Source organism: Eptesicus fuscus, chromosome 12 (assembly GCF_027574615.1).
Source record: "Eptesicus fuscus isolate TK198812 chromosome 12, DD_ASM_mEF_20220401, whole genome shotgun sequence".
Classification (NCBI taxonomy): domain Eukaryota; kingdom Metazoa; phylum Chordata; class Mammalia; order Chiroptera; family Vespertilionidae; genus Eptesicus; species Eptesicus fuscus.
The window spans coordinates 20,848,906-20,871,256 of record NC_072484.1 but is presented as its reverse complement, the minus strand read 5'-3'; the positions used below and the strand labels follow the sequence as shown (position 1 = coordinate 20,871,256).

The 22,351-nt window shown below is 39.4% G+C and overlaps 1 protein-coding gene across 2 annotated transcripts in view; it reads right to left on the bottom strand.

The window, feature by feature from the left end:
* Positions 1–22,351, bottom strand: part of ESF1 (ESF1 nucleolar pre-rRNA processing protein homolog) — a 68,761-nt gene that overhangs the window by 5,349 nt on the left and 41,061 nt on the right. For both annotated transcript variants that reach the window (XM_054723808.1, XM_028144810.2), the window contains exons 10-11: positions 11,457–11,578; positions 8,499–8,586 (exon numbers count right to left, since the gene is read on the bottom strand). In XM_054723808.1, coding sequence (XP_054579783.1) covers positions 8,499–8,586; positions 11,457–11,578 — 210 coding nt within the window. The remainder of the gene's footprint in view (positions 1–8,498; positions 8,587–11,456; positions 11,579–22,351) is intronic.

Sequence of the window (22,351 nt, the reverse complement as noted above, 5' to 3'; positions counted from 1 at the left end):
TCCTTATCTGTAAAATGGGGATTATAATAATAGCACCTACCTCATAGGGTGTTGTGAGGACTAAGTAAATTATTACATGTTAAGAGCTTAGTTAATGCCTGCCACATGGTGCTATAAAGCAGGGGTCCTCAAACTTTTTAAACAGGGGGCCAGTTCACTATCCCTCAGACCCTTGGAGGGCCGGACTATAGTTTAAAAAAAACAACTATGAACAAATTCCTATGCACACTGCACATATCTTATTTTGAAGTAAAAAAAACAAAACGGCAAAAACACCCGGCGGGCCGGATAAATGTCCTCGGCGGGCCGCATGTGGCCTGTGGGCCATAGTTTGAGGACGCCTGCTATAAAGTGTTTGCTGCTACTGTTAAGATAATCTGACTAGGGTCTTTGATGATCAGGCTCATGCCTTATTTTTTCTTCCTATTTTGTGGCTATTGGAGTGAAAGGAATTCAAAGGGAGTTGGTTTCAGGGTGCTAAGGTGTGAAAGACTAGTCTGAAAAGAGAGAGGGTTCAGAATCTACAAAGCCATGTTGTGCTACTCTAGAGCATTAACGCACAATGCCAGTCTTCTCTGAACTGCTGGACCCTGTCTTTTTGAATAAGCTGTGTTCTGTCTTTCCAAAGCAAAGAAACAACAGTCTCTGAATTTTATGGTTAATGTTTACACAGCACTTACTATGTCAGGGAGTAGTAGTGTTCTAGTATCCTATATAATAAAAACCTAATATGCTAAGTGTCCGGTCATCCATTCAACCAATCATAGTGTAATATGCTAATGACTAGAGGCCCGATGCACAAAATTCGTGCATGGGTGTGTGTGTGTGTGTGTGTGTGTGTGTGTGTCCCTCGAGGGATGTCCGACTGCCCGTTTAGGCCCGATCCCAGTGAGCCTAAACGGGCAATCGGACATCCCTCTCACAATCCCGTAGGATCGGGCCTAAACGGGCAGTTGGACATCCCTCTCACAATCCAGTGGGATCGGGCCTAAACGGGCAGTCGGACATCCCTCTCACAATCCAGGACTGCTGGCTCCCAACTGCTCGTCTGCCTGCCTTCCTGATCACCCCTAACTGCTTCTGCCTGCCAGCCTGATCACCCCCTAACCACTCCCCTGCCAGCCTGAATGATGCCTAACTGCTCCCCTGCCAGCCTCTTTGACCCTAACTGCCCTCCTCTGCAGGCCTGGTCACCCCTAACTGCCCTCCCCTACAGGCCTGTTCCCCCCTAACTGCCCTCCCCTGCAGGCCTGGTCCCCCCCAACTGCTCTCCCCTGCAGGCCTGGGTCCCCCCCAACTGCCCTTCTCTGCAGGCCCGGTTGCCCCCAACTTCCCTCCCCTGCAGGCTTGATCGCCCCCAACTGCCCTCCCTTGCAGGCCTGGTCCCTCCCAACTGCCTTCCCCTTCTGCCCATCTTGTGGCGGCCATCTTGTGTCCACATGGGGGCAGCCATCTTTGACCACACGGGGACAGCCATCTTGTGTGTTGGAGTGATGGTCAATTTGCATATTACTCTTTTATTAGATAGGATAGAGGCCTGGTGCATGGGTGGGGGCCAGCTGGTTTTCCCTGAAGGGTGTCCTGGATCAGGGTGGGGGTTCCCTTGGGGCGTGGGGTGGCCTGGGCGAGGGACCTGTGGTGAGTTGCAGGCCAGCCACGCCCCCCAGCTACCTAAGCGGAGGCCCTGGTATCTGGGATTTATTTATCTTCTATAATTGAAACTTTGTAGCCTTGAGCGGAGCCAAGCCTCCTGCTTGCTCCGTGGCCGCAGTCATTTTTGTTGGGATTTATTTATCTTCTATAATTGAAACTTTGTAGCCTTGAGTGGAGACCAAGGCAGGCCAGGGCTGCGGGAGCTTGGCTTCCTCCATCGCCGGGGGCAACTCAAGCCTCCTGCTCTCTCCAGCTCTGTGGCTGCTGCCCTTTTTGTTGGGATTTATTTATCTTCTATAATTGAAACTTTGTAGCCTTAAGTGGAGGCCTGGGCTGGCCAGGATGTACAGAAAGCTTGGCTTCCTCCATTGCTGGGGAAACCCAAGCCTCCTGCTCTCTCCGTGACTGCAGCCAGTTGGGTTAATTTTCATACTCGCTCCTGATTGGTGGATGGGCGTGCCTTGTGGGTGTAGCAGAGTGATGGTTAATTTGCATATTACTCTTTTATTAAATAGGATATGCTAAGGCCGCTCAACCGCTCAGTATGATGTGCACTGACCACCATGGGGCAGACAGTCGACCGGTCAACCAGTCACTATGACATACACTGACCACCAGGGGGCAGACAGTCAACTGGTTGACCAGTCGCTATGACGTGCACTGACCACCATGGGGCAGATGCTCTGACCATTAGGTTAGCTTGCTGCTGGAGTCTGGTCAATTGGGACTGAGCAAGATGGGCTGGACATGCCCTGGAGCCCTCCCATGGTTCCTCCCCAGCTGGCCAACCTCCCGCATCCCTCCCGGCCCCGATCGTGCACTGGTGGGGTCCCTCCACCTGGCCTGCGCCCTCTCGCAATCTGGGACCCCTAGGGGGATGTTGGAGAGCCAGTTTCAGCCCGATCCCTCAGGCCAGGCTGAGGGACCCCACTGATGCACGAATTTGTGCACCGGACCTCTAGTCTTTACATATATTAACTAATTTTTTTAAATTTTATATTTTATTGATTTTTTACAGAGAGGAAGAGAGAGGGATAGAGAGTTAGAAACATCAATGAAAGAGAAACATTGATCAGCTGCCTCTTGCACACCCCCGACTGGGGATGTGCCCGCAACCAAGGTACATGCCCTTGACCGGAATCGAACCTGGGACCTTTCAGTCTGCAGGTCGACGCTCTATCCACTGAGCCAAACTGGTTTCGGCTATATTAACTAATTTAATCCTCATAACATGAGATAGGTTCTATTATTTATTATGATCCCCATTCTGTGGATGAGAAAACTGAAGCAGAGAGAGGTTAAATAATTCCTTCTCAAGTTTGGTAAGTGAAAGAACCATAATTCACATCCAAGCATTGTGGCTCAGGCTCTCACATGTTAACCACACTACCCTCCTCTGCTATCAAATATTCTCCCTGTAACACCCTTTCCATTTAAAGTGCATTTTGATGTGAAGTAACAAAGTAAAATTCAAAGCCTAAAGTAGAGAGACTTTAAGAACTGCTTTGTGTGCATTAGGTCCCTGCTGTACTTACGTAGCCGTGCCGTCGAGAGCATGCCAGCATGAAAGTGCTACTGGTTCACTGTGCACACTACCAAGGCATCTGCCTGCACTTCTAAGAAGAAATACTATTGTATGCAGCCTTTTTCCCTAGGATGAAAATCTTTCTTGCTCCTATTTCAAATGTTTTTCAGGGAATGATGTATCCACTTTAAGATTTTTACCTTTTTCTCTGTTTTATATGTGTATATGTATATATATATCATCAAGGTTTCACTTTCTTTCGGTTTGACTCCCACACCCTAAGTTCCTATGCTCTCAAGGCAAGAGCTCCTTTTGAAGTGAATGGACAAGTGACAAATATAGAAGATCATTCTGTGGGAGGGAAAAAAAATCAGGCTGTATCTGATTAATACATAACAGAGATAAAGATCTTCACATACAGCTGTGGGAAATAATTTCAAAGAGCCCACAATGAACTGTTCCGGATTTTATAACAACCTGGTGAAAAGTCATAAAAATAAACTTGAAAGGAAGACTGCAGCAAGGGAGGAAAAAAAGAAGCTCCAAGATGGTCAGGGTTAAAAATGATATCCCATTTTAGCGTGATGAAAATGTCTTTGCTCACAAAGAATTTACTGTGTGCTAGACTGAACTGTTTAGCCAAAAGATAAATAATGTGTAGAGATCCTTTCTGCACTGTTAACAAGACCGTATTAAGAGGGCACATCTTAATTTATCTTTTTCCCTTTGGAAAGTTTTCAGACTTAAGTTAAATGAAGAGTATGATGGAAATAAAAGTCCTATTCTGCAGTTATCTTTATTTTTTAGTGAATTATTTGGCAAGTTAGAAACCACACACACCTCTTAGGACTGCTGCAAAAAGTACATATGGATTGACTCTAATAAGATGAATACTAACAGAGACTGGAAATCAGGTATTAAGAGTTTTATAGTTAAAAAAAGTAAATCTAAAAAAAATCCTTACTGAGGCTGCTATCCCTTTAAGCAAAAAATGTAACACAGCACATCTATGGAAAAAAATGTGCTGCAATAAATTGATCTGTAAAATGACTATCTATAAAAGAAATTCTATTTTTCATTACTTGTAATGTCATAGAACTGTTCCCATAAAAACCTTCCTCCAGAGGGTTTAGTTAAGCACTTCTTATGAGAGACTAGTTAAGAGAATTCAGTGGAGGGCAGACATGGTCTCAGTACTGACCAGACAGGAGTGGTAAACCCCCTACCAATTCACTTTTTGCAGCAAATTCCTGCATTCAAAATCACTTTCCCATAATCAGATGCAGTCTGTCAATTTTTCTCTGGACCTGGGCATGCTGGCTTTGCTTGGAAATCCAGGAATTCCTCATGTCCAGCTCTCATACATATGGGTCCTAGCTCTGGCTTTGATCTACACCAGTGGTCGGCAAACCTCGGCTCGCGAGCCACATGCGGCTCTTTGGCCCCTTGAGTGTTCTAACGCCACTTCTTCAAAATAAGCTCGCCCAGGCCGAAAACCGACTTCTGCGCATGGGCCACAAAGTTTCAATCGCACTGTACGTGCCCGCCCGCACGTGGGATTTTGTGGAAGAGCCACACTCAAGGGGCCAAAGAGCCGCATGTGCCTGGCGAGCTGCAGTTTACCGACCACTTATCTACACAATATACTTGGAGAATTACAAAATGTAAAGGGAACCCATTAGGGTTCAGGTTCTTCCATCAACCACTGGTCCTACACAATTCAACTATGTTTCTTGAGCTTCAGTTTACTCATCTATAAAGTGGGCTGACGTTTGATTAGAGGACAGAATAAATATAAAAGCATTTGCAAACTGTAAAACAAGATATGAGCAGTACACAATAAGCATTTCACATACCGGATGAATAAAATATGTGTACCATATTACTAAATTTTCAAGCAGGTTTATCAAATATCTTAAGTTGTCAAGACAAAGGATACATTTTAATGGGGTATATTTACATGTGATGTACTTTATTTCACTCCTACTTCATAAAAAACAATCTTAATAAGGAGCTTATGCAATTAGTAAACAAGAACTTTTACTTCATTCTATTAAGTACATTACATTTTCGAAATTCTCATTTGATGTCAAGTTTGAAGTTTACAAAAAATAGAAAAATTATAGCAAGTTTATAGTGTAAGGGCGGAAAAGAGAAGGAAAAATTCGAAAAGATTTCTGGCATTCAAACTGGCTCCTAACCCAAGCCAAACACCATGTCTGGCATCAATCAATGAACTCAGTTCCTCCCTAATTTGAAGAGTTTAAGTTCAGTTCTATGGGCTTTCCTAGGGCAAAGATATCATAAATTGCTAAGTCCATCTGGTTTAAAATATATGTCTTCAACCATGGGATTTGAAATATATATATATCCTTCCAAACATTAATGCTGCTCCTCGAAAGTTTCTTAGGCTTTCCCGCTACCTTCCATGTAGTACCTTCTCTAGTATAACAGAGTGACAGTCCAATCCTGCATTCTCCTCTCTAATCAATGCTTCCTACCTCCAGTCCCATAGTTTGAAAGACTATTTTACTGATTTGTAATCTATATTTATACTTTGACTACTCAGCATATCTCCTACACTAATATTTACATTTGGATATCTAATTGATATCTCAAAGCAATTATATCCAAAATGAACCTACAGACCTTACTTTCCACCCAAACTTTTTGTTCCTACATTCCTTCCTCAGTAAGTGGAAGAGCATTCTTCCAGAGACTCAAACCAAAGATCTAGGAGTTATGCTAAATTTCTTCCTTATCCAACTAAATTAGCAAGCCTACCTGCCAAACATATATCAAATCCCACTCAGTTTTTTCCTTCCAGTTCCGTTACTGATATGCCATCAAAACCAGCCATCATCTCCTGTCTAGACCTCTGCAAAATCCCGATCTCCCAGCTTTTACCAATGCCTTTCTTTAATCTGTTCTCTGCACAGGAACCAGAGTAATGTTAAAATATACACCAGACCATGTCACATACTTGCTTAAAGACCCTTCAGTGACTTCCCACTGTCAAAAGAATAGCATCCAAATTTATTGCCAGGACAAGGCCCTGCAGGGTCAGTCCTGCATCCCAGCCTGGCCATGCTCCAGCTATACTGCTGTCTCAATTTCTCCACCACCACAAGTTCTTTCTCATCTCATAGCCTTTCTACCCACTTTTTCTCTCATTGGCAATGCTCTTCCCCCAGCTCTTTATGCCTGATTCCTTCTTATTCTATAGGTGTTAGCTTTATTGTCACCACCTTAGAGAAGCCTTTTTTTTTTGGCCTACCCTATGTAAAGTAAGCTACTCTCCTTATTCCTCCCCATTTTATCATCTATATTACTGTATTTATTTCCTTTAAAACACTGACCATATTCTCAAATATTCTTATTGGTTTACCAGTTTAGCATATTTTCCCTAAAACTATAGACTCCAGGGATGTAACCTTGCCTATATTACTACTGTTGTATGTCTAGCCTAGCAGAGTGCCCAGCACCTGGTAGGCACTCAAAAGTATTTACTGATAGACTGAGTAAACAAACATGGCAAGATACCATTTTTTAGTGCTAGGTTTTATATTAAAAAGTTCTCAGCCTTTCTATTATTCTTTTTGCTTTAAAAAAACAACTTAAGCCCATATATAAATAATTACTCCTATGCAGTATTCTGAAATCAAAAGTATATTGAAAGTAAGCAAATTTTATCTATACTTTCACTTGGAACTTCTGACAGTAACTTTAGAAAAAGCTTATTCACAATTGAAATGTGCTGATTCCAAGAAATAAGCTACTCCAAGCCATCAAATCATTTAACTTACTCTTTGAATCCTGTCCTGAGTTCTGCAATCAGACCAGATTTCACATGCCAAATGAAGCACTTTGGAATGAGAACAAGGAAACTATAATGCTTTGCATTTCTCCATATAATAAACTTGGTTTCCTGAAATCAGAGGATAAGACTAAAATCCATCATCATCTAGAAATGACCGCTCAGGTATGATAAAAAGCAGAACATGCTAAGTTTCCATTTCCCTTTCCAATTCCTAAGAATCTCACATCCTATAATAGACTTTATTCATTTTGATCTCCTTTTCATCAATAAAATGTCAGTGCTAAAAGGCTGTAACAACCAGGAAATAATTTTGAGCAATTTTGACTTTCCTGTTGAGAACTATTCTGGCCCACTAGTCACGAGGGACAAGAAGCAGGAAAACTTCATAAAATCCTTCTCTTTACAATGCCAGCTTGGGGTTGTTCCAGGAGCAAGCCTTTGGGGTTCATGTGTGTGGTATTCAGATCAGGGCAAAGCAAAATGCATGAGAGGGAATGGAAAATGCTTATAGTGGTCTCTGCACTGACTTGTCCAACTCTGGCCTGAACCTTACCACACACATTTATACATACCAAAAAGGTAAGAATAAAAGCATTTAGAAAAGAATGAGTGGTGCATATGCAATGGAAATAAGACTCCGTGGATATAGGAAATCAAATACCAGATAGTTTAGGGCAGTGGTGGGCAAACCGCGGCTCGCGAGCCACATGCGGCTCTTTGGCCCCTTGAGTGTTCTAATGCCACTTCTTCAAAATAGACTCGCCCAGGCCGAAAACTGACTTCTGTGCATGGGCCAGGAAGTTTCAATCGCACTGTATGTGCGCGCCTGCATGTGGGATTTTGTGGAAGAGCCACACTCAAGGGGCCAAAGAGCCGCATGTGGCTCGCGAGCTGCGGTTTGCCGACCACTGGTTTAGGGAATTCAAGAAAAAAGGGGAGGAAGTTGCTTTTCAGTTATAATGAAGCAGGATAAATGCAAAAAGAATATGAAACATGGATGTTTTGGTATATTTGAGCAGAAAAACTTTCACATAACACCGTGTAAATATTTTAAATTTATAAACATATCCACTAAACAAACAAATTTATTTCATACTTTCAATTCTTCATAGCCTTTGCAAAGAGACCTAGAGTGGATGCGTTATAAAAAAAGCAGTGAAAGCACACAAGAAGATGACTATTCCATTTTCTTTCAGTCTTTTATAGTCAACCTGTCTATAAGTATATTTCCCAGAAAGGATTCCCCAGTAAACTGTTAAATTAATCATGTTACCCAAAACCTCCTGCAATGACATTATTCTTTGCATGTACAGGGAGCAGGCCAATCCTTCTTAATCTGGTCAATCGTTATGCCCTACAAGACAGACCTACTTATAAGGCCCTAAGGGAGGTATACAAATACTAGAAAATTTAAAAGAATGGGTAGCTTATATTGTTTCAACCAATGTTACCTTTTTTCTTTAGATTCCAATTGAAAACTACAAATGTGTGCTGGCTTACCAATTTTTTTAACTTCTTCAGCAAAGTATGGGTCATTCATATCAACATCAGAAGGAAGTTCATCTTCACTGGACTCTTCAGCAAGAGCCTAAGGTTGAATGTAAAACACATATAGTTTATTACAAGGACCATCATACACACACACACACACACACACACACACACATACTGAGTGGCCAGATTATTATGATCTCTGAACGCATAATAATCTGGACACTCAGTGTATATCTTATATAATAAAAGGCTAATATGCAAATTGTCCCCTCGACCAGGAGCTCGACCAGCAGGCAGGCTGGCCAACTGCCCATGTTCCCTCCCTTTGGCCAGGCTGGCCAACCCCACCCATGTACAAATTCATGCACCAGGCCTCTAATATATATATACACTGAGTGGCCAGATTATTATGCATTCAGAGATCATAATAATCTGGCCACTTAGTGTATACGTGAAGGAAAATAATACGATTTCTTTCAAATCACATTTAAATTGAAATAATTTAATTAAACCAGTTAATTAATTGTTCAGTTTATAAAGTATGAGTTATTCTTTTGTTTGTTCAACAAATATTTGTGGAACACTTAATAAATTCAGGAAACTATGTAAGGCAATGGGGAGAAATCAAAGTTATCAGATACATAGTTTATGTCTTCAAAAATTTTACAATCTATTAAGAGAAATTAGACACAAACAGACATATACATCAGTAGTAATAATTCAAGATAGGAAATGCAAAAAGAGACAAAAATAAAATGATAGATATTCAAAGGAGGAAAATACTTTTAGATGGCTAGTCAGTGAAGAGAGGTGGCCTTCTCTCTCAGAAAATTGAGAAATAGCAGTGTGCTATTAATAGTATGAAGTAGTACATTGTGGGTTATCTTTTTTAAAAATATATATTTTATTGATTTTTTTTTTACAGAAAGGAAAGGAGAGGGATAGAGAGTTAGAAACATCAATGAGAAAAGAAACATCGATCAGCTGCCTCCTGCACACCCCCTACTGGGTATGTGCCCGCAACCAAGGTACATGCCCTTGACCAGAATCGAACCTGGGACCCTTCAGTCCACAGGCCGATGCCCTATCCACTGAGCCAAACTAATAGGGCTATCTTTTAAATTATTATTTAAAACACTTTGTATGTTGGTTAATTAAAAATAATGGTTATTTTGAAAATTCAAATAAATATAAAAGCAAAAAGGATAGCTCCCTGTTCGTTTTTATCACCCAAATTTCAACAAATATCTTTTTAAATCCACAATCTACCTCTAAAAACTCTTGGGCTATTTTTAAGCAAATCTGTTAGTTAAATTTCTGCTAATCAAATGTGAATAGGCTATCTACTGAATTAGTATGTTTAATTAAAAATTCAAGTCTATAAAATAAATAGAACATATGGGAATCAAGATCAGACTTGAGTTTATTCCCAGGAATTTAAAACATGAGTCATTTTAACAGAAGCATTTAGAATGCACATTGCTAATCATCATCCTGCATGCTGAAGAAGACCCAGCAAGCCCAAATATATTCATTATGATATTAATATCCTTTTAAGAACCGGGCATCTAAAAATTTTTTCACTAAAATATTATAATAGATTCAGCAATAATATGTTTCTAACAAAGATTATGGAATATTTATATCTAACTTCATATCTATTCATGTATAACTGTTTAGATTAAACTATATTTATTATCAACTATGGCATGTAAACATGTATTCATTTCTTCAATAATCATTTCTCAATATCAAAATTAAAGTCACAGAGCAGAAAAGAGGAAAACTATAACTTGAAAAAATTTCTTGAAACCCTTGTACATATGGAGAACTTGTGGAGTTGGAAGGTATCTGCTGGTATCACCAAGTCCAGTACAGAGCACGGAGTCTGGAACAAACTGGGTGTATTTTTAATGTTATTGGTAAAATGTGCCCAGTCTTAGTCTAATGAAGGGAAGGCGCCTAGCAAATAAAAATCAAAGCTATAATTTATTTTATATAAATAAAATCAAATAGCTGCTAAAGGTCTCAGAAAAAAGGAACTACTTTACTAACCCTATAGAGACCCACTTGTAAGTCTTCCAATAAACTGATGGCTTAATGACTTGTGAAATTATTCTGCCTACTTAGTTTTAAAGAAAGTTCTAGGGAAGAAGAGAGGTAGCATACCAATAATGGGGTAGGGGTCTTACCCCTTTCCCTAGCCACTTCCAGAAATACTGACTATAGGAGTACAAAAATCACTGTACTCCATTGTATCATTCAATTCTGTAGCTCTCTATCTTTATAAGCACTGAAAGTCACAGCTTTACGAAAGTACGAGAGAGAGAGAACACAGTGTAGTAGAGAGACACTGGAGTGAGAGAGCTAGATTTTGGGCTCAGACACATCCCTTAATTTTCTACAACTATAAAACATCAGGGACAGACTAGAACTAATCATTTAAGATTCCTCAAGTTGTAAAATTCTGTGATTAGAGATACCATTTTAAGAAAATGACTTTACTGCTAGAATGCTGCACTTGGTGACAAGAGTATTTTCTGTGGCAAAACCCTTAAGTGGTCTCTGCTATCACTAAGAAGCTAGCTCTGCAATGACTTAATGACAACTTTTATATGCATATATCCTCAAGTAAAGAAGTCTGTATGTACCTCTCTTCTTCAAAAACAAGAGAGAATCAAGCTGTTTTATATCCAGACATGAACTAAATGCAAAATTTTAGAGTACAGTGGCTGTGGATTAAAGTGGCTCTGGGTTTTTACCAGACATTGTATAATATTATGTAACCTCATAGAAAACACTTAAACTATTGGATTTTCCTTTTCGTCTTTCTTAAAACTGCAATGGTAACAAGGCCTACTCCAGTGAGTGGTTACACTGTGTGATAATATGTGCTAAGCACCTGGTACTGTTTCATACATGGTTGTTGTTCAATAAGTATTTGGCCATAATTATCTTTGATACCTTCTGTTTCTTTTTCAGTCTTTTTTTCTCTTTCTTCTTCTCTAAAAATTGTTCCCAAGGGGTCAGTTTATCCTTTCCTTCCAATTTGTTTTTGACCATCTCTTCTGCGCTTTCTTTAAGACCTAAGGAAAAACATAAAAATAGTTATATTTAAAATGTAATTTACAAAAAAGGTAATTTATATATATTTAATAGAGTAATAATGTAAAGTGCAAAAGTGAATTTTGCAATACTACAAGATCACAAAATAATGTAGGATTGACTTATATCAAAGCTATTTCCTAGTAGCAAACAACAATAAACCTAACCAAACCAAAATAAATAAACCCATCAACTTAACCCTTTGCACTCGCTTGCTTTTTTTCTCGATTCCTTTATTCTACTCGGGATTTAATTTTTTAAATACCCCAGATTTTACAAAGCATGGCAGTAGAATAAAAAACTGGAGTTTCTTTTCATACAAACTTATTTATTTGGATTTTTTATATTTTCAATTATTGATACATTCAAAGAGTAATTTTAATCTCTATAATTTTTCATGGTGTGATATTTTTGAAACATTCACCCACATGAAGGCCTGGTTTACATTCACATGTTTCGCAAATATAAATCGTCTCTCTTCTTCCTCCTTTGATTTTTCTGTTAGAACAAACAACACAATCTTTGTGTTTTTTGTTAGGGTGAGGTGTGATTATATGGAGCTTTCCATCTAAACGTTGCTCTAAGTTAGTGGATAATAATCTACCCCTGGAAGTTAGTGTACCATCTCTGAATTCTCAAACAAGATCATGTACTAGTTTCCTAATAAATTTTACATGCGTTATCGGTTTTTCATTTTTTCTTTTTTGGCATCAGTTGAGACGGCATTTACATTTTACTTGTCCTTTCATGCTAATGAAAACAAGAAAAGATACTGGAAAAATAGACAAAAATCCCCCCTCCCCCCCCCCCCCCCGCGGTGAAACTACGTGTCGAGTGTGGCTCGACATACGAGCTGCTACCGATGCTAACCGTGTCGAGTCACACTCGACATCCGAGTGCAAAAGGTTAATATATGATCAAGCCACTGAAGAAAAATCCTTTATTTAGCCTCAAATTTCATTTCTCTATACTAATTGCTTTGAGATTCTAGTAATCCTGGAACAGGTCATTAACAAAAGCTGATTAGTAAGGCAACCCCTGTTGCAATACCCCAGGAAGAAAGCATCCTCATAATCACTCCTCAAGCACTCTGTGAGGCCACATCTTTAAGATCAAAAGGACCACTAAGTTCACATTCCACTTTGTATGGTTTAACTCTTTCAATGTTGTTATTTGCTCTTGTATTTCATTAGACTCTAAAGGTCTTTGTTTCTTGTATTCTGCAGCTCCTGAATGTTTCTAGGTGGCTTATGTAATAGCTGGAGTGCATGAGAAGGTAAAAAAAAAAAAAAAAAAAGCCCCAAGGCTGATAATATCAGTCCATGGAGACCCTCATTATTGCCAAAGTACAGAAAATATGACCACTGTGTGGTCCCCTTTAATAATAAAGATGTTTGTTTTACTTTGTAGTATTTCTTTGGAGGTCATGGTTGGGCTTGGGGAAGAAGAGGTTTCATATTTATATGATACAAAATCCCTTTAAAAAACAATAATAGAATGATTCAAAATGCTGACATGGTCGATCCAGATAATCTTCCCAGATACATTTTAAATTCTAAGACAATGAAAGCAATCTTAAAGATATAATAATTCCCATTTTTCCTGATTGAGAGTTTAGTAACTTGCCTAAGAACATGCAGCTAGGAAGCTAAACAGATGAAATGTGAATTCCTGATTATCCTAAATACCATTACCAGATACATCTGGAAAGCTGGTTTGACTTAGAATAAAGAAATGTATAGCCCATGAGTAAAATCTAAAGCTTTGGGCCTCAGGTTTATCACCTGCAAAATGAGGTTGGTCTAGATCACAAGCATGCAACTGCCCCTCCCAAATACACCATTTTCCTCCCTCAAAGAACATATTTGGTAGAAATTCAAATATATACAACTAAAAGTAGTGCTTTGAATCTTGAGCCCCGAAGGGCAGCATAAAACAAGTATAATAGATGATCTCTATGGTCCCTTTCATGACTTTTAAACCCAGATTTAATCTCCAAATTTCTATGACTTAGAAAAGTATTATATTGTATGTATACTCAAGGTTATATAGATTTGTTTTTATGACATACTGCTGGTATGATCTCTGATTCATTGGATGCCAAATCAGAAACATAACTCTCAATTTTAAAATGCTGCTTATAAGAAAAACACAATTTCCTTTACTGAGCAGATTTTAGGAGAAATGTGAAGTGTATAAAACCATGTCCAGATCTCTAACTGAATCAAGAGATACACAACACCTAGGTCCAAATCTCTGACCGAATCAAGAGATACACAGCACCTAGGAAATATAAACTGGGATCTCCATTTGAGAGAAAGCAGCAAATCCTGACAAAATAAGTTGATTTCAAATAACAAAATGAAATAACATATATTATGCCAAAGGGTCAGGACATAAGCGAGTTTCACATTCTAAATGTACAGTATTATATTATTACACATGTTAAATAATAATCTTTAAGGTATTCTACTACTGTATAATTTCCAAAATTAAGAAAGATTTTATTACTCCAAAATATTAAGTATTGTTTAGATATTTTTTTCAACAAATGTATTCTCTGATTATAATCATGCATCGCATAATGACAAGGATACTTTCTGAGAATTCATGTTGGGCAGTTTTGTTGTGTGAACATCGTAGAATGCCCTTACACAAACCTGGATGGTATAGCCTACTCACACCTAGGCTTATTGTATAGCTTATTGCTCCTAGGCTACAAACCTGTATAGCATGTTATTGAACTGAATACTGTAGGCAACTGTAACACAATGATAAGTATTTGTGTATCTCAACATATCTAAACATAGAAAGTCCTATTTAATAAAAGCCTAATATGCTAAGTGTCTGACCGTTTGACTATTCGGTCGCTTGGCCAGTCACCATGATGTGCACTGACCATCAGGGGGCAGACGCTCTGACCAGTAGGTTAGCTTGCTGCTGGGGTCCGGCTGATCGGGACTGGGTGAGATGGGCTGGAGACACCCTGGAGCCCTCCTGCAGTCCCTCCCTGGCCCAATCGTGCACCGGTGGGGGCCCTCAGCCTGGCCTGTGCCCTCTCGCAATCCAGGACTCCTCGGGGGATGTCGGAGAGCCGGTTTCAACCCAATCCCCGCAGGCCAGGCCGAGGGACCCCACCAGTGCACGATTCTGTGGACCAGGCCTCTAGTATGGTATAAAATAAAAATACGATATACAAAATTAAAAATGGTACATACAGGACTGGGAAGTTGTTCTGGTGAGTCAGTGAGTGAGTGGTAAGTGAATGTGAAGGGTGAGGACAATACTATACACCAGTGTTTTTTCAACTGGTATGCTATGGCACACTGGTGTGCCACAAGAATTTTTAAAACATGCATACCTGTCTATTCAGTCAGGGGCACTGACCTCTTTTCCCTTAGAGTGTCAAATAAAAAAGTGACAACAGCCACCACAACAACAGCTGTCCAGTGTGAATGAATCAAAATAATACCTATTTTTGTCAGATTGACAAAAAATATATTTTTGGTGTGCTGCAGAAATTTATTAATTAGTTTATGTGTGCAATGAGATGAAAAAGTTTGAAAATTACTGCTATATAAAATTGTAGACTTTATAAATACTGTGCACTTAGGGTACATTACATTTATTAAAAAATCTTTTGCTTCAATAATAAATTAACGTTAGCTTACTGTAACATTTTTACTTTATAAACTTACAAATATTTTTTTAATCCTCACCCAAGAATATGTTTTCATTGATTTTAGAGAGAAAGAGAGAGGGAGGAAGGGAGGGAAACATGGATGTGAGAGAGAAACATCGATCTGTTGCCGTCCATCTGTGCCCTGACCAGGATTGACTCCACAACCTAGAATCGAACCTGCAACCTTCTGGTGTGCGAGATGATGCTCCAACCCACTGAGCCAGCAGGGCATTAATTTTTTTTTTTTTTACTTTGACTCTTTTATACTAACACTAGAGGCCCAGTGCACGAAATTCATGCACGGGGGGGGGGGGGGGAGAGAAAGGGTGTCCCTCAGCCCAGCCTGCACCCTCTCCAATCTGGGACCCCTCTCACAATCCAGGACTGCTGGCTCCCAACTGCTCGTATGCCTGCCTTCCTAATCGCCCCTAACTGCTTCTGCCTGCCAATCTGATCACCCCCTAACCACTCCCCTGCCAGCCTGATTGATGTCTAACTGCTCCCCTGCCAGCCTGTTTGCCCTCAACTTCCCTCCTCTGCTGGCCTGGTCACCTCTAACTGCCCTCCCCTGCAGGCTTGATAGCCCCCAACTGCCCTCCCTTGCAGGCCTGCTCCCTCCCAACTGCCCTCCCCTGCTGCCCATCTTGTGTCCATATGGGGGCAGCCATCTTGTGTGTTGGAGTGATGGTCAATTTGCATATTACTCTTTTATTACATAGGATAGATGCCTGGTGCATGGGTGGGGGCCAGCTGGTTTGACCTGAAGGGTGTTCCAGATCAGGGTGGGGGTTCCCTTGGGGCATGGGGCAGTCTGGGCGAGGGGCCTGTGGTGATTTGCAGGCCGGCCACGCCCCCTGGTGACCCAAGCAGAGGCCCTGGTATCTGGGATTTATTTATCTTCTACAATTGAAACTTTGTAGCCTGGAGCGAAGCCAAGCCTCCTGCTTGCTCCGTGGCCGCAGCCATTTCTGTTGGGATTTATTTATCTTCTATAATTGAAACTTTGTAGCCTTAAACGGAGGCCTGAGTTGGCCCGGGTGTGCGAAAAGCTTGGCTTCCTCCATCGCCGGGGAAACCCAAGACTCCTCTTGCTCTCTCCGTGGCGGTAGCCATCTTGGTTGGGTTAATTTGCAAATTCGCTCCTGATTGACTGGTGGGCGTGCCTTGTGGGTGTAGTGGAGTGATGATTAATTTGCACATTACTTTTATTAGATAGGATTTATCTTAAAACCAGTTACACAAAAATATTTTCTTTCTTAATATCCTTATTCTACAAGTTTTCTATTTTTAACCTTTTGCACTCGGATGTCGAGATTAAAATTACTCTTTGAATGTATCAATAATTTGAAATATAAAAAAATCCAAATAAATAAGTTTGTATGAAAAGAAACTCCAGTTTTTTATTCGACTGCCGTGCTTTGTAAAATCTGGGGTATTTAAAAAATTAAATCCCGAGTAGAATAAAGGAATCGAGAAAAAGCAAGCGAGTGCAAAGGGTTAAAGCTTTTAATTTTTAAAAACTTTTAAGTTTTTGATGCTGTTGTTAATAACTAAAACACAAACACACATAGGCCTACATAGTGTCAGAATCACCAATATCATTGTCTTCCAAACCTCCACATCTTATTCTACTGGAAGATCTTTAGGGGCAATAACAGGCATGGAGCTGTTTTGGCTTTTCTTGGGACATAACTTGAGAATTTGATAAAAGGTGTGGAATCCCTCCCTGAAACAATGCACTGGAAAAACTTGCATATTATGTTCAGGGAGTTTACAGATACCCAATGTTCATCTGTATGTAAGGATCCCAGGGCCTCAGGTAAAGAACATTTATAGGGGCTGTAGAGGTCTAAGGGAAGATGGGAGTTCATATTCAACAACTTCAAAACTGATCAACACAGACATTTGTAGGTTTTACATCAGGGTTATTCATTTCAGCATTATCATTTAGGACCAGATATATTCTTTGTTGTGAAGGATAATCCTGTGCACTGTAGGAGTTTTTAGCAATATCTCTGGCCTACCCACTAGAAGCCAGTAGCCCCAGTTGTGAAATACAAATTGTCTCCAGACATTAGCACATGTCCCCTTGGGGGGCAAAATCACCCCTCATTGAGAACCACTGTTCTAGACAATTATTAAAAGACATTTCTGAAAACAAAGGCTATTTCATTATTTGTATTATAAATGATATGAGGTTCTTTTGGTATTTGATTATATAATGTCTTTTCCACTTTAGAAGTTTCATCTGAGTATGCTTTTTCTTCCAACTAGACCAAAGGCAACTTAAGTCACCTTCTTTTGTATTCCATAATATTTAGGACAGTGCCAGACACAGACTAAGTACTTAAGCACTTAACTGATCTGTCTTGAAGGAAGGATTCTTATTTCAAGCCAAATGTTTGATCTTTGATGTTTGGAACATGTTCTCTCCAACAGAAAATGAATCAAAACTTTAACATCTAAATAAATGGCCTTTATCCCAAAGCAATTCATGTGGTTTTTAAAGGTCCTATAGCTCTAGAATAATTCATGAAATATTTATTCCCAGGAAATATTTTATATTTTTCTGGCATTTAGTTTGTTTACAACAGTAAATAGCATCTTCAGTTAAATGATGTCTGTATTATTTTTTGCTGGGCTTTCACATAATACACCAAAATAGTAGAATGACAAATACATTGCCATGGATTAACAGCCCCACGATAACTTAAAAATGCTTTGTTCTCATTGTCATTATGAGGTCATTTAAATCTCTTGCCACAGATCACAGTTGTTTATGTTCTAAATTCTCAAAAATATGCCCATCCCAGAAGCCTCTTGGCATACACACAAGAACATTCTTCAGAGAGTTTTAGCTTCATCTGAGAGCAGCCACTATGTGAATGTAAAACAACTATGTTTTAAGTTTTGCACAGATTTGTTTTAAGAAATTTTTAATGTATACGCAAGGACTGCCAGATTAGTTAAAAATAGCATCAATAATCCTACAAATAAGGGGTAAAACGACTCTTTCAAAGCCAACCATGAACACAGATGACTCAATTAATTTAAGTGCAATCCATTCAGAATTATTTTGGTAATTTGCATACATAGAAAAATACTTTAGAATATCCTTTGAAAATAAACTAAAATAAGACTATACATTTCTCTTGACTCTACTCATTTGAAATATTCAAAAGGTCTTCAAGGGGCAGGACATGAATGACTTCCAAGTAGCATAATGGGTTTTATTTATAAAAAACAAAATGCATGCTTTAAGATTTCTGATACAGGCTGAAACTGGCACTGTATATTTTACGAAGACTTAGGATCCAGAGAATATTTACGAACACTTACAGCTCAAACTTTATTTACGGTGGTATGTTTAAATCAGACAATATATATCAACACTCAGTTTTTCAAAAGTAGCTTTTGAAATGTAACTAACCACTACCACCCAAACTCCCAACTTGGATAGAATTCACTCTGGGTATAAGAGAAAACTACCAATCATGCCCTGAGGAACACTGGCATCAAAGGCACCCCTTCAAAATGGCCAGTTACCCCCAATGGCCAGGAGATGGAAAAGCATATTTACTTATATAATTAACAAAGGTCACAGGGATAATAGGTCCATGAGTAATGAGGATTTTTATCAGTGGCGGTTTTTTTTTCCCTCCATGGTAATCCAGTGATTACGCATGCAGGGTTATCATTAAAGCATATTGAATAAGCTAAACTATATTCTTTTACTCTGTACCATTTTTCACAGTTGGAACTTTATATTTATTTGTGTGATTTTTAAGAATTATTATTATTAATGGCTGCCTCCCTTACTAGGTTGCAAGCTCCATGAGGGTAGAGGCCATAGCTCCTCCCCCCACCAAAGGTAACTAGTGTCTAGTGGAGGACCTGGTATACTAAATGTCTGTTGAATGAAAGTGAAAATGAAAGCATAAATTCGTCAAATTTGTTCCCAACCTCATGGACAGGGAGCAACAATGCATGAAATTAAAAAGTAAAGTAACAACTAGCCTTGGGAACAATAGTAAACAGCAAAAATTACTAATCAGGCAGAACCAACATATGTCCTTTGTATGCAGGTAATACTGTTATATATCTACTACATGGAAACAACACAGACAGCTATAGTACAAATAATAAGATTAACAGGGTATCGGCACGCTAGTTTGGGAAATGGTTCTCATATAGCATTCAATTACGTATCCAGAGAAGATACTATATGCTGAATGAATAAATGTAAATGCTTTATGTTGTTGCCTAAAAGCTATTTCAATATGTAGGAACTGTTTTACATTTGTCTTTAATTTGACCTTATCATACTCAAACTTCTTCTAAATCTCCTTTTATTCTCCCTTAAAATGAAGCCTTCCATTTGCAAGTACAAGAAGGTCCTCAAATAATATTTCACTCAACATCATTTTGTTACAAGGTTCGTGAAATGCCATACAGGACTTAACTCTTGTTTATATCAATTAGCCTATGAAAAAACTTACTTTCATTATACATTGGTTTCACTTAAAGTCACAAAACCTATCAAAGACATTGAGTGAGAACTTAACTGTAATTCAAGTTGTCCCTGCTTCTTAGAATCAAATATTCTTAAAAAGCTGACTTTAAGTACAAGACATTTGGGCCCCATTAGGGAATCATTGTTTCCTGTATTTATCTGTAACTTTATTTGTATGTTTTCTTTGCCTTTCAAGTAGTTTGTTATCACATTGTACATAATATCAAGCTGTCCTAATACTAACAGAAGAAAATCCTGGCCAGGTCTGGTGAAGCCATTCTATTTAATTTATGGCAAACAGGACTGGAGAACTACTTGTTCTGTTATTTTTCACACATAACGTTTACAGACAAGGTAGAAAATATATGAAAACTTTTAAATGAATGGCTAAGAAATAAGAAAAAAAGGGGAATTTTTAAGAGTCCAGCCACAACAAGAAAGCTCAGATAGAAATGTGAAACTAGCTCAGAGCAGGAAGTTTTCCCTGGGGACACACACTAAACTGCTATAGAAGAGTATAGATCTGGGTTTTAGTGGGCTGCTAGCCCAGGAGACAGGAGACAATGTTGAGAGCCACATCATGGTGGAATGTCCCATCAGAGACCACGACCATGAAGCCAGGATCCTAAAGGGTGCCTTCAAGTGGGTGCTGCTCATCCTCTGACAACTGAGAGGGAATAATGCCTATTTGGGCTTCAGCTATGGGCAGAACAAGGAAAGTAAAAATACACCCCCCCCCCCCCCCAAGAGAATTTATAAGTACAAGCCCACAAATCCAGGGGTTTGTGGCTGGAATTCTCACTATCTGTGTGGGCCAAAACACCCCAATCCAAAAATTTGGTTTCAATTGGTTTTGGAACTGCCCTTAGGCACCTGGCAAATACTCTCTAAAAGAGGCACTTTTGACCCAGGCCTTAAAGAATTCCCATAGGTAAAGATCCAAAAACAATGAGATCACAATCAAAATTCAATATGAACCAGAGTAAGCAGAAACAAAATAATATAAGTCAGACCTATAAAGAGTATAGATTCTGGAATTATTCAGATACAGAATATAAAATCAGCACATTAAAAAAACAAAAGAGGAAATTAAAAAATAAGATTATGAAAAGTATGAGACAGGCTTGGGGGGGAAAAACTTCCTGAAGTAAAAACCATAACTGAAATTACAGGCAATGACCAAGTTAACAGCAGACTATAATGAGGTAAAGAAAAAAAATTAATGAACTGAAAGACAGAACTGAAGAAATTACCCACTATGCTACATAAATTGAAAGGTATGGAAAATATGAGTTATCACATAGAGAATGAGAAGGTACCACACATATAAAATAGGATTTCCAGAAGGAGAAAGTAGAGAAGATGAAGAAAAGGTAGTATTTTAAGAGAAAATGCTGAGACGTTTTCAAAACTGATGAAAGATACTCATCTTTAGTACCCAATTAATTCTAAGCAATATAAAAACATTAAGCAAAAAATGACCTAGATACATCATAGTGAAACTCAGAACAGTAAACTATTTTAAGATGTAGGAACGAAAGGCAGCACTGAGGAGCAAGGCTAACCCCTTCCTGACAGGGTCCAAGAGTGAGCCCGTGGGCCCTGGGATTCATGTAGTGTGTTCTTTAGTTACCTGGCTTCCTCACTTGTAACTCTGTCAACAGGAGTCAAGGGGAAGTCTCTAGCGCTCACCGTAAACTTGATCCTCCCCCGGAAGGGGTTAAGAAGGGAACTGGCTTGGCACATCCATGGCACCAGCAGATACCTTTCCCTCCCTAATCCTCAACATTAACAGCCTCACCATCAAAATCTGCCTGGAACCCACCAGGAATAATCTCTTTGTGCCTTTTATCCCTATTTATTTTGGTCACCACAAAAAGCCCCTAATCATCAAGTTCCCCCTAAATGTTCTAATCCTCTGAAGTTAACGGCATATCCACTCTTTTGCCGCCATCTCCCTTCCCTCTTTAATTCTCTACTGCTAAATTCTCTGGAATTCACAATACATCATCAGTAAAAACCCAATTATATAATTCTGAACATTATGTTCTTGCTCTAAGTAAAACCCGGCTCTCTCCTGAGGATATACAGCTCTTTCAAATTCTGTTGTTGTTGCTAGTGGGAGTGGTGTTTGTTTTTTTCACAGAGCCCTCATATAAACTGGCCCAGAGTGCAGATAGGGATGTGTGTGTATCATTAGTGCTCTTCATCCAGTTTTAAGAAGTGTGGTACTAATGGGGGAAGGGCATGCAACAAGAATAGGACCACAGTTCTTTAAAGATGATTCACCTTATTAAACTACAGATAAGAGGTTTTCTTACAGACCCTGGACCCACACCCGCTCCTGGAGTTTGCCTATGGAATGCTGACCATTCTCCAGTCCCAGGAACTGGAAGAGCTGGGTTTTAACATCACTGAAAATTAACTACAGTACCTTGTTATTGGATTTCAAGATCCTGGAAGGAGACACACAGACCATAGACCCTGCGGCCATTACCTTGCCCTCCCCTCACCCCACTTCCCCCTTGCATGTAAGCCTTTCTTCCTTCAACATATACT